The 13,729-nt window shown below is 40.6% G+C and overlaps 2 protein-coding genes across 3 annotated transcripts in view; one reads left to right on the top strand and one right to left on the bottom strand.

Moving 5' to 3' along the window:
• MED12L (mediator complex subunit 12L) overlaps positions 1–13,729 on the bottom strand; it is a 504,977-nt gene that overhangs the window by 413,409 nt on the left and 77,839 nt on the right. Inside the window, exons 14-15 of the mRNA XM_066599797.1 lie at positions 13,581–13,685; positions 10,339–10,503 (exon numbers count right to left, since the gene is read on the bottom strand). Coding sequence (XP_066455894.1) covers positions 10,339–10,503; positions 13,581–13,685 — 270 coding nt within the window. The remainder of the gene's footprint in view (positions 1–10,338; positions 10,504–13,580; positions 13,686–13,729) is intronic.
• On the top strand, positions 2,175–7,631 carry GPR171 (G protein-coupled receptor 171). Of its 2 annotated transcripts, none has more exons than XM_066599913.1 (2): positions 2,175–2,290; positions 6,461–7,631. In XM_066599913.1, the coding sequence occupies exon 2, from the start codon at positions 6,496–6,498 to the stop codon at positions 7,465–7,467; it is 972 nt and encodes a 323-aa protein (XP_066456010.1). In that variant the 5' UTR covers positions 2,175–2,290; positions 6,461–6,495; the 3' UTR covers positions 7,468–7,631. The 2 variants fall into 2 exon arrangements, with proteins under 2 accessions (XP_066456010.1, XP_066456018.1); XM_066599921.1 differs by lacking the exon at positions 2,175–2,290 and adding an exon at positions 4,592–4,757.

Raw genomic sequence — 13,729 nt, 5'->3', positions numbered from 1 at the left:
CAAGGATTAGGGTTACACTACATTATGCATGAATTAGTTATTTCCCAGATTAAAAACTATTTTAGCAAGCTCAACAAGCCAGCGAGGCACGCAGGAATTCTTTTAGCTCAGCAGCTTGAAGAACTGCATAACTGGAAGAAAATTGGGTGTAATGCGTGATGTAGCTAGGGATCAGTATGTAATGTATTTATAATACTAATCAACATGTTATTTAGATATCTAGATGTAAACTGTAAGAATGTGGACGTGCTATAGGCCGGGCTCACATGGCCTATGATTACTGTGTATTACGCATGCGCTGTACGCCCGTGTGATACGTGGCAACTCTCAGGCAATCAATTACATTGTCTTATGCAGTTCCGATTACATTAGTGTGTCGCAATTGCATAATATGCGAGCACACAAAAGAACGCAGCATGTTCTATTTTGCCGCATATATACACAAAATAGAACCCGTTGTTCTCTATGGGTACGTATATACACATGCCCATATGCAATTGCATTCATGATGGCGAGGGAAATGTAAACAAAAAAAGTGTACTGCGCACGACAGCATGCAGGAGATACTCTGTCATGCGCAGTACAATTTTGCCGTCATACATATGTGATCCCCGCAGCGTTTTACGCTTACGGCTGCGTGAGCCCGAACTCAAATGGATATATATTGACACAAGTGAGTAACTTTAGATCATTACTAAATGATGCAAGATACAGGTATGGGGCTGAGACAACCACAGACTGTTTTAAGAGTGGTATCACTGATAGCATTAATAGAATAAACTGCATGATTTCTTTATGGACAGGGTGTATCTAATAAATATTTAGTCAAAAATGGCTGCTCATATTGTATATGGTCTGTTATTAGGCCAAGCAACCACCACTGAGTCCTCCTTTCACCGTTCACGAGAGAGAGTTGTGCCATGCGTTCTCTGAGAAGGATTAGTTCAAGTCATACATGATCTGATCATGGCGGTGTAGTACCTGACACAGACACTATACACTTTTCCCATTTATTTTTCCTTATTACTGGAGATGCCATTCTACAGCAAGTACTATAAAGCATATCCATTGGACCTGTCCTAGTACCAGTCTATTTTGGTTTTTCATCTTTGATCTATACAATAATATACATTTTTAGCCTAGGTTCAGGCCTTTCTATTGCCTGCAATTCTCCCACTGTCTCCCAGTTCTATTAAAAGAGTGAGAAGGGGCATCTCATACCAATTTGTGATGGCAAGTAGATAGGAGACTCCAATGGGTTCATACTAGAGTTGAGCGAACGTACTCTGCCGAGCTTGATGCTCGTTCGAGTATTAGCGTACTCGATGGTGCTCGTTACTCGAGCGAGCATCAAGCCGTGTTCGACCTCGCCCCAGTTTTTGGCTCCTCCCCGCTGTGACGTGCCTGTTTTGGCCCCTCCCCGCCGCAGCGCGCGTCAATGGCAAATTTTTTGTCTGGCAGTCAGGCAGGGGAGAGAGAGAGAGAGGGAGGGGTAGGGGGAGGGAGAGGGAGAGAGAGAACACGAACCTTGAAAACGAAAAAGGTCGGGAACCGGCGTCCCACATACAAAAATGCTCGAGTCTCCCATTATAGTCAATGGGGTTTGTTACTCGAGTAGAGCTCTCGAATTTTACGAAAAGCTCGACTCGAATAACGCGGACCCAAGCATATGGGTGCTCGCTCATCTCTAGTTAATACCCTTAACCACATCATAAATATGGAATCTATGATTGCAGCCGAGAGTAACCATTCCCAAGCGGTAAAGACTATGTTGGCTTTTTGGTCTCTGTTTTGGATTTCTCCATACGGATTGTCTGAGGTTGACATTTACTAACTTGATGCTTCCAGGTACATGGACCTTTCCTCCTCTATCCCTATCTCTACATGACTTGTGTGGTCTATTCATTTGCTTTATTTCCATATGCTGTATACTGTACTTTACTGTTCCCTAAAACAGTAAAGGGGTACTATTATGGATAAATTTACAGTACAAGACAAAAGAAAAAAACTGCACAGGTAAACTGCAGATATCAGTATGTAGAATAGAGTAACTCTTTGTTCAAACAAATGGTCTGTTACTATGAGATTGTATGTTTAGTTTCCGGCTCAAATACTTTTTATGTGGTTTCCTACTAATTCAGAGGTTTTCAGTTCCTCCTGCAGTGATCAAGTTCTTAACAGCCTGTCTGAAAATATACTCTCTGTAGTACGAGCTAGCAGCTCATTCAGTAATGTTCTCATGATGTACCTTATACCTCACTGCCTCTAAACAAGACGTCAAAGGAGACAGGTACCGTAACATTTTTTATCATATCTAAGTCTATAGTATAAAGCAAGTACACATCACTTCAAGGATCCTTGTGAAAATAGTGATTTGTTGACATATGATGTCCAAGGCTTTAATATGATACGCAAGTAATATTAGTACATAGCAACCAGATATTACTGGATGTTTCGGTACTTACAACCTTTATCAATGTTGATTGTAGTATTGTACAATAATGCCTCGACGGTCTGGGCACGGTCAAGGCATTACTGTTAAAGAGTACAGCCATCATTGTTGATAAAGGTCGTAAGTACTGAAACGTTGAACAATATCTGGTTGCTATGTACTAACACTGCAAACTTATGATAATAAAGCTTTGAACTTCATGTGCCAATAAAATACTACATTCACAAGGATCTTTGGAGTGCTGTATGGTATCTTTGCATGTATTGAGGACTGCTTCCAAGTATTCCATTGGCACCCAATACTAATGTATAAATGCATACAGTTCAGTGCCCAAGCCTATAGTATATTACGCTTTGTATCAACCTAGTAAAAATAATGAGGACTACATAACTAAATTACCATTCTGAAGCGGATATACGAAATACATACTGTTCCATAGATCATGCAGTCTAAAATTATTTTTGATGTTGTGATCATTAAAAATATAGAATTCACCATCATTTTACTAATTTCTTCTTAGTGACATAGTAGAAAGTACACACGGAAGATGTTATTATGGTTAGTGTTTGTATAAAATTGTTTTATGGAAGTTAAAAATAGGGTTAATTTACTTTAGCTTATAACACCCTGGAACTTGCCAATATGTTTTCTGGGTCAATAAAGCCCCTAAGCTCAGATCTCTCAGACTGAACTGTAAAATAACCATATTGCACAGGATCAGGTTGGCATACCAGAGCAATCACCAGTTGACTCTGTCTCTGATACAATAATGGGCTACAAGTAGAACAAGGCCACAAGGGTCCGGTGTAAGACCCTCATTTGGAGTTGACTTTAGAACCAATCACTTGCCTTCATAGTCTATCTTATGAGGGTTGAATAACAAGTAACATATTAGATCTAATTGATATGCCCTCTGTGCGAATTTATAAAAGCAAAGCTTGCAATAGAATTAAGAGTAGACTTTGACAAGTTCCGTAGAGATGGAGGATTGGACCTCAAAATCATTTCCTAAGAACCCCAGCCCAACACTGTACATGTAGGTATAATACATTTTAAAGCACCTCTAAAACAAAGCTACCAGGGAAACCAATTGATGTTCACAACCTCAATACATAAGAAACGATTTCCAACTTGTAGTTCTTAGTAGTGATGTAATACAAGCCATTAAAAAGGAAATCTTTCAACTTCTATGAGGTCCACAAACTAAAGAGTTTGAATCCCGGCTACAAAGGTAGGCGTCAGACAGGAGTTATAACACACCTATTTGACTTTGGGCTATCTAAGGAGACTGCACTCCAGAAACCTCAGGTTTTAACCCTTGACCCTCCAAGTGAGATTTGGTCTTTACTGCTGGGTCACGGTGCAAGAGATGATGTTGTGAACAGGGTCTTATCTGTATTACTAGCAGTTGTGAAGTCTGGCAGTGCAACTTCAATAATGGCATCAAGGGAAAGGTCAGGGCTGGTAGCAGGCAAATATCAAAGTCTAGGAAATGTTACTATGAAACATAGCTGAGGCAAGCCTATGTAGTCTGCATGTAGCTGCGGCAATACAAGAGAACAGCGGGGAATGCTAAGCAGGGTAATTATAATAGCCACATCCCAAAATTCAGTGTTTCATCTCTTGTGAGCTCCTAATTTTAGTTTATGGGATCCACAGGTTTATCAAAGGGAATCTGCCAGCTCTTATCTGTATAAGGGCGTCTGCACACTGTTGATCGCAGTATCGCTGCGTTTTTTTAATGCAAATGTCAATAGGACTTTTTAATGTTAAAAACGCATCACACAAAAATCACAAGTTTGTGTTTTGCGATTTTTGTGTGATGTGTTTTTAACATTAGAAATTCCTATTGAGATTTGCACTAAAAAAAAGCAGCAATATTGCGATTGTCAGTGTGTGGGAGCTCTAAGTGATATATGTGGTCTATGGAGAATAAATACCACTAATATTACTGCACATTAAATAGGAGTGAAGCATCTCCTAAATATTTTCAGATGTTTTTCATAACAGTACTATAAATTTACTGCAAATAATTTCTAATTAAAAGCATTAATTTTCAGTAATTAGTAGAGTAAAACATCACAGAGCTGACTGCTGTTTTCACTGTAGCAAGGGTGGAATTTTTTTTTCTAGACTTCAGTTTCAACTACGTCAATAGTCATGTTAAAAGCGAAACCACTAGGACCGCAATGCTGTATGTTTACAGCAAAGGAAAAGGGGGAGGAAGGTAGTGTGCATCAGATACAGAAAATGTGATGACTACTACAGTGCAGTCCTACCAGGCACCCGATTAGGACAGTCCCAGGTATTGTCACTTTTACCTACATGATTTCTGCCCTTATAGTAACAGGGGGCGGAGATAGAATTTTGTAGTTTCCCGGTACTGTGGCTCTTATTGTATATAATTAAAAGGAGTTTTATATTTAATACCAAAATCTGTTAATTATGGCCCAACTGTGTTATATATTGTATGTTAAAATACAGTCTGTGTATATAAATCTCAGCCAGGCAATGTGTTAATTTATAGCAACCTATATGAATGCCCTTTGTATGTAAATGATCACTGCTCCACACTTCCTTTAAGGCCCATTTAGACACAACAATTATCGCTTAAAATTCGCTTAACAGCCGTCTTTTGAGCAATAATCGTTGCATCTAGAGATGAGCGAGTATACTCGCTAAGGCACATTACTCGAGCGAGTAGTGCCTTAGCCGAGTATCTCCCCGCTCGTCTCTAAAGATTCGGGGGCTGGCGCGAGTGACAGGTGAGTTGCGGCGGGGAGCGGGGGGGAGAGAGGGAGAGAGAGATCTCCCCTCTGCCCCCCCCCCCCCCCGCTCTCCCCCACCTCTCCCCGCCCCCCGCCAGCCCCCGAATCTTTAGAGACGAGCGGGGAGATACTCGGCTAAGGCAAAACTCGCTCGAGTAATGTGCCTTAGCGAGTATGCTCACTCATCTCTAGTTGCGTCTAAATGCACAGCCATCGTGTTCGTTTATCGCTCATTTCTAGCCAGCTAGAAATTACGATGAGCCTTATCAGCGCCGCACGCTGATATCTCAGCGGGCAGCACTGATAGTATTCTTTCAGCTGGTATCCCGCAGGCAGTTCTCTGCTGGACACCAGCTGAAAGCGCTGAGAAAAAGCAGCTGTTTGCATATACAAAACAGCTGCATTGTTCTCGGAGCTATCGTGGCGGTATCCCGCTCCGCCTGCATTAACTCTTTAGTAGCTAATTACCTACTTAGAGTTATGCAAAGATAATCGCTCAAAACTGTCACTCAAACAATCATTTGAGCGAATTTTGAGCGATCATCGTTCCGTGTAAATAGGCCTTTAGTAGCAGTCCTAGGTTCAAGGATTAAATTTCAGCACTCGTACACCTTTAATATCGGAATAAAATTGCACAACTGTTGTTTATAATAACTGGATAAAAATCCAAGGCACATATAGTGCATATTTTGAGCAAACCATGTGGAGGCAACAGTTGTGAGGCATGTGTTTCTGTTACTGTATTTGTCACAGCCATGGCTAATGTGCACCTTCACATTTAATTTATTGGTGGGGAAGTGGCAGCCCTCATTTATGTCTTGCACTCCATTCACCCATCTTTCCGGGGTGCATCAATGAAAGTACATAGCTGGGTATCCAGCTTATTGTATTTCTCGTAGCCATAGCCTACATGCTCCTTCATATTTCATTTTTTTTTTGTTGTGTGTGCTGACTTTTGTTTTTTGACAATATATAGCATCACATGTAGAGTTCTACTACATGATAAATATTATGAAAATTAAAGAATCCCTTTAATGAACAAGCTGCTCTAAGTAAATATGCTTGGAATAGGATATACAGTTATAGTTTTCTGAATATGATCGATAACAAAGTCAACCTCATCACTAGAAATGTCATCTTACCCTAAATTTAACAGGAAAAATAACATTTTCTAAAAAGATGATTTCACATATAAACGATCATAAACTATGTTGCTTCTGTTCCTCATTTCTTATTTCAGGCTTTCCTCGGACGTAACAGAGTTATTTCACAACAATGGACACATATAAGAGTACGAATTTGACTTGTGACGTGAACAAAGACTTGGAACCATTCACGTATTTTTATTGGTTGATATTTATGGTAGGATTTTTTGGAAGTTGCTTTGCATTGTGGGCATTCACTTGGAAAGACAGCAACCAGAAATGTTTGAGCGTGTACCTCATTAACTTACTAATAGCCGATTTCCTGCTGACATTGGCCTTACCATTCAAGATCATTGTAGATATGGGATATGCATCTTGGCAGTTGAAGATATTCCACTGTCAGGTAACGGCTTGCATCATTTACATCAACATGTACATTTCAATTACATTCCTGGGATTTGTCAGTATGGACCGCTGCCTCCAGACTATACAGAGCGCTAAATTGTACCAAATACAGAAACGAGGATTTGCAACAATGTTGTCCACAGTCGTCTGGATTCTTGTACTGTCCATAATGTTACCAAACATGCTGATACCTACAAAGAGCATCGCAGAGAGGGAACATGTGGGGTGCATTGACTTAAAAACAGAGATGGGAAGAAACTGGCATGTACTCAGCAACTTTATCAGCATTGCTATATTTCTGAACTGCTCAGCTATCATTCTGATTTCGAATTTCATTACTATTAAGAAACTTTACAGCAAAAAGGATTGTGAAGAAGCCAGTAACATCAAATCAGCTTTGATTAAAATCTTACTCGTAACAGCAGGATACATCATATGTTTCCTTCCTTACCACATTGTACGAATCCCATACACCTTGAGTCAGAATGATGTGATCACAGACTGCAGCCTGAAGCAAGTGCTCTTCCTTGCAAAGGAGTCAACCTTTCTACTATCAGTATCAAATCTTTGCTTTGACCCTATTGTGTATTACTACTTCTCCAACAACTTTAGGTCTAAAATAAGTAAAACGTTCTCCTTAAAGAGACAGGAAAGAGTTGAGATTGTGAGAGAGAATGCCACTGATACAGCAGTGTAGAAAATTGAACTATGAGTTTAGAAGATTGGGATTTATCCAACAGCTAGAACTACATTGGCAACAAACAAAAAATAAAAATGGTAATTGCGTGAGTACAACTGGCAAATTGTTACAATATATGTCATCTAATAACATTTGTGAATTTTACAAACTGTATTGTATGAATAAAGATATACAATGATTAGATAAATATGTGTGGCTGACATGCAAGAAAAGTGCTCAAAACATGGCTACTAGAGAGAAAATCTGACTGATGTATTAAGAACTACTCTGATTAAAGGAGACCATCTAATAAACGCAGAGGCGCAAGTTGAAGTTCCTGGGCCCCAATGCAAAACCTGTAACAGGGCCCCCAAGTATAATGCTTTATTCATAGTACTGGGCTCCCTATATGGATAAGAGAGGCCTTATGGGCCCCCTAAGGCTCCTGGGCCAAGGTGCAACCACATCCCCTGCATCCCCTATTGGTAGGCCAGTGAATACACCATCAAACAGGATATCCAAAGTTACATTAAAGTGATTTTCTGGTATCTGATACACTTTTTAAATGGAATATGTGGCCCTGAGGCATCTTTACTTCAGGTGTGTTTAGATGGAACGATTATCATTCAAAGAAATCCACCAGATAATCATTCAGTGTAAACGAAGCTAACGATGGAATGATGTGTGATAATTTGTTCGATTATCGCTTATTTCATGCAAGCATGAAAATCATTGTTGGCTCATTCGCTAATCGTTCAGCTTAAATATTGATTGTTCAATCATTCCCATTCACTGATACAGTGAATGTAAATGACTGACCGAAGTAGCGAGTGAATGATTTATCTGCCTATATAAACAGGCTGCGCGAGCGAACAAGCAAACTCTGACATCGTTAGTTTGTGCCAACCATAAATCGTTACTTGTTAAATCAATCTTAGAACTCCTCAATGTGCCATTCTTCTGTTATACCTTTTGGAAATACAGAAATGAATTGACAACTGGGCGTTACCATTTCCCTTGCCTTTGCCTTTCATAGTGGCATAATGTCCTGGAAAAGCCATTTGACAAAGTGGTGAGATTACTATGCTATGGACAAAGCTTCACTGAGGTGCTGTTAGCAAGAGAAGAATATCAGCTTTTTTCTCTTGCCAGTTCCAGGGGTTTGAAAAACAACAAAGCCTAAAAATTCCTTTTAAAATAGAAGTATTTTGGAAGAATTTTTTACCTCGTAAAACACTTTTATTTAAACCTTCTGTGATATGAGATCAGAGGATATTTCTATTATGTATTAAGAGTCAACTATGATAGCCTTTTTTTAATTTTCCTTCTTTAAAGTAGGACACTGCTGGATTTGTAGAACCAAAAATTATAAAAGCTATCCAAAAATGATCATACATATGGTAGTTGTAGGGAAATGTAATCTAATCTGGGTTGTATGGTTCTGGCCTAGGTGCTGCACATCAATGGAACCTGCATTAGAAACTGTATCATTGCATATCACATTGGACAATAAATTTCCGCCATATAAGTGTAAATGCCCACGGACGGATTTCTACCGCGTTTCCCGTGGTTCTATTGAACCTAATAGCTTTCTGCCTGCTAATGCTCACATGCGGAATTCTACCACGGATTTCTGCAGCGGGAAATAAATCGCGGCATGTTCTATTTGCCGTGGATTTACACCGCAGGAGGTCTCCATTAATATAGCATGAAAGGAGACCACAGAATTCTGCGTGGAATTCTACAATCACCAGCAGGCACTTTTTGGTTTTAAATGCGGTACTCCCGCCGCATAAATCCGCGGGCGTATCCTGCGACGCTCGTGGGCATGAGTCCTAATACTTTTAAGTAAAAATCAGATAATTATTAAAGAGGTTTCCAAGACTAGGAACAACTCATGTCCATTGGCTATATCTGGCAATGCAACAAAAACTCATTCACTTGAATGGGAACACAATCTATACAATACCAGACCAAAGACAAGGGTGGCACCATTCCTGTAAATATAAGACCCTTTTTTCAATTTAGTATGAACCCTTTTACAGAAGGGGGGGCGGGGGTGATATAAAAGATAATCAAATTCAAGTCAAAAAGAAAAATGACATTTTTTACTGTTCCTTCTTGCCCTAGAAGAAGAGTTTAATATAAATGACATTCAATTATATCTGAAGCAATGGTGTAATTCAAACAGCAGGGTGGTCCCCCATGACCTACCTCACAGTAAACTGAAGTACAATAATGCAAAAGGCTTCATAACCATTTTTACTTGAGCAACAATCAACAGTAACAACAGATAGAAGTCACATAGCAAATCTTCTGCACAAAGGAGAATCCACATAAAAGTACCTGGGAGAATAAAGCCAACATGCTGTTCCTGCACGCGAGTGGCCCCCTAACACTCAGAGATATCGATAAGTGAAGAAAATGTTTAATGTGATATGTTGGCGTTATATAAGCAATGCAAACAGGCATATAATCTAATCTTATAAATTTATGGCTCCCCTGAAATCTATCCATTGACCCTTTGGGACTCCACAAACGCCTGGTTAAGAACCTCTACCCTAGGCACTAGAATAGCCTAGCAGGTAAATGTAGCTCTGTCTATGCCGTGAACTGAAGTAGAGAGCTGGGTATTATTCAATAACATCAGAAGTTTAAAATGAGTCAGAAGTAAGACGGAGGAAGCAGAGATAAATGCAGTTGGAATATTAGTAAGCAATGAGCTTACTTGAAAGCCGAAAAGGTGAAATGGGACATTTCACGAAACTCACTTCAGTTCACATTCATGAAGCATTAGAATAAAAGCCTGTGTAGGAAGAAGTAGGATTTGCAATAGCAAATATCACTTACAGTCAAATGTCCTCCCACTGAAAACTTTAAAGCACTTACCAGAGGAATGGGAAAGTGTGTTGCATACTGTAAATGGCGCAGGAGCTCGTAAGTAGAAGGGTAAATGATTTCTCGTTTTACTGACTTTTCACTGGAAGCAGAAACTCTTCTATGAAGTGATGGAGAGTCATAATTATGGCAGTCTCCAGACACCGGTGAAAAGATCTAAAAACCAGGTATAGACAAGTTAGGAGGTGGGTATGGAGATGGCATGAGCATTACGAGACTCCGGTTAAAAACACTATTTGCCTTTGTTATTGTTCACTTGCGTGACCATCAGACTTACTAATGAATATAATCTTTCTCCTCCATTACTTTTGATTGTTTCTCTAAAGCTGCTTTTACATGGAACGATTATATCGTTTGGATTCCCAAGATCCAGCAAAAATGTGAAGGATTATCATTCCTTGTGAATGCATGCTCCGACTGAACGACAAATGAGAAGTCTTTCACTTCTAGTTCGTCGTTCAGTTTCTGCACGCAGAACATTTAACGCTCTATCGCTCCGTGTAAACAGGCAGTCCTTTGCTTATGAACGATTGCCTGCTTACTGTGAATGGAGCAGGAAGCCCGATACGATCCCCATCCCATTACACCTCCATTCACTAGCGATGATCGTCCCTTATAAACGCACCCATACTTATATACAGATACCTCATCCTATGTCTAAACAAACCAAGTGTGGTTCACAGATCCTATTCCATGAGATCTATTTTGAGGGGCCCAGTATATTACAAAATATCCCCTCATACCACGGCGTAGCAAGTGGAGGGGGGCTAGTAAAGTATGTGCCCTGTGTGCCAATGTGGCAGCCAACACGGAACTATGTCAGGGCCAGGGTATTTACATACAAGCCTATGTCCAGGTAAACACGGACAGGTAAACAATACTCTAATGTAACTCCTTTGTGATTGGCCCATTTCATGGCCCAACGACCAACCAAGTTTTCAGCTTCTTTTTATTGTTGCATTCGAAGAGCTATAATTTTTGAATTTCTACATCAATATAGCCCAATGAGGGCAAGTTGTAATTTTTAATGACACCATTTTGGGGTACATGAAATGGATTGTATAATTTTTATTTACTTTTTTGGAAGGGTGGGGGTAATTCCACAATATTTTTTTTTATTTCATTTTTGCGGTGATCAGCATGCAGAATAAATAATGCGATAACATTATTCTCTGGGTCAGCACAATTCCGATGATACTAAGTTTATACAGGTTTTTTATGTTTTGCTATTTTTGTACGCTTAAGATTAGAGATGATCGAACGTGTCCGTTACGGACACTTACGCACCCGGACACCGGCTTTCCCGAACACTTCAGTGTTCGGGCGTAAATGTTCGGGGGCCGCCGGGGGGCGGGGGGCGCCGTGGCAGCGCGGGCGGCAGCAGCGGGGAACAGAGGGGAGCCCTCTCTCTCTCCCTCTCCCCCCCACTCCCCGCCGCACCCCCCCGCGCTGCCACGGCGACCGCCGAACATTTTTCGCCCGAACACGGAAGTACTCGCAAAGTTCGGTGTTCGGGCGAAAAGGGGCGGGGCCGAACATGTTCGATCATCTCTACTTAAGATATGTTTTTGTGTCACCACATTGCAAGAGCCATAACGTACAACATTTTTTATTCAGATCTTATCTAAAGGCCAAAATAATAAATAATCTGCAATTTGGGCTTTCTTTTTTTTCGAAGTTCACCATGTGGCATAAATAACAAGGAAACCAATTCTGTGGGTCAATACGATTACACCAATACCAATTTTTTTTTCTTTTTTTTTAAAGATGATTTTTTTTCTATAGTCGCATTCAAAGACCCCCAATATTTTTTTTTCTGTCAACTGTGCTGTTTGAGTTTTTTTTTTATTTTGGGGGTCGAATTCGAATTCAGTACTATTTAGTGATCCATATGACTTTTTGATCGTTTTTTATTCTGTTTTTTGTGAGGCGAGATATACAAAATTAGTTATTTTCGGTATGTTTCTTGTCATTTTGTTTCACGGCGTGCACCGCACCTGTTAAATCATGTACTAACCTTTTTCTGTGGGTCATTACAAATGCAATGATACCAAATTTGTAATTTTTTTTACATAGTAAGGCCGCCTGCAGACGGGCGGGTCGGATCCGGCAGCGAGAAATCTCGCCGCGCGATCCGACCCCAGAGCCTGCAGGGACGAGCGCGTACTCACCCGCGCCTGGCGGCCCCGGCTCTTTGATGTGCCGGCTGCCGCGCAGCCGGCGCATGCGCAGACCGGAGCCGGCGGCCAGGTGAGTGCGTGCTCCGCACAAAATTAGAACATGCCGCGGTTTGTTTGCCGCGCGAGATTTCGCGCGGCCAAACCACGGCCGTCTGCATAGGAGTGCGTATTGTAATGCACTCCTATGCAGACTTTCAGCGGCGGAAATCCCGCGGGAAATCCCGCGGCGGGATTTCCGCTCGTCTGCAGGCGGCCTAAAGGGGAAAAGGTGGGGTTTTAACATTTTATTTCTTTTTATATTTTTTTTAACTTTTTTTCTTTTTTACACTTTTTTTAAGCTTTTTATTTTTGTTCCACTATGGGACTTCAATATCTTTGCTTTTGTTGATTCTTATAATACACTGCTCAGCCAGAGTCTCAGCCTCATAGGCCACCATACATGGCAGACCCAGGGGCCATCTTCAAACCTCTAAGTGCTATGGAAACTCATTGAGACCTTGTGATCGCATTGCAGTGGTCTGATGGGTGACAGTGAGAGCCTCTTCCTTCTGTCAGCCTTTTACATGCCACAGTCACATTGACCACGGCATGCAATGGATTAAACAGCAGGGATCAGATAGTTATTCAGAAATGGACTTGCAGTGGCCACAGATCTTATCTGACGCCCACTTCCATTCACTATCAACATGAAGATGAATGACTGACGGTTTACACAGGTCAATAGTAGCTTTTAAATTATCTAAAAACCAAGTGACTCTGACAACTGAGCGATTTCTCGCTTAGCACCCTTTCGATGGCCGTGTGTACACGGGATGGCTATTGTCCAAATTCGCTGTTTCCAGCAATTTGGGCAATAATTGCCCCATTTAAAAGTTAGCATTATATAGTGCTTCTCTCAGTGTATAGATCTAATTAACAGCTCTGCAAAAAATGCATTTGGAACCACAAACATAATATGATATGATCACACCTCATTAGCCATATAACACACTGTACACATATTAGTGTTCACACGGGTTAGGTCATCATTTGTAATCTTACAGATAAACTTACTGGCAATTCTGAGCCAAATTCTGTCTTGAAATCACTTTTCTCTATGTCGTCAAAGAGGTGGGCTGTTCCTGAGTCAATCTCCATTTGGTCTCCGAAACTTTGTTCCTAAAGATTAAAAAAAAATGTATATCCTGATTTTAATTATCGCA

This window comes from Eleutherodactylus coqui, chromosome 1, assembly GCF_035609145.1.
Source record: "Eleutherodactylus coqui strain aEleCoq1 chromosome 1, aEleCoq1.hap1, whole genome shotgun sequence".
NCBI classification, from domain to species: domain Eukaryota; kingdom Metazoa; phylum Chordata; class Amphibia; order Anura; family Eleutherodactylidae; genus Eleutherodactylus; species Eleutherodactylus coqui.
Note: the sequence above shows the minus strand (reverse complement) of the source record. Positions and strands in the feature narration are given on the sequence as shown.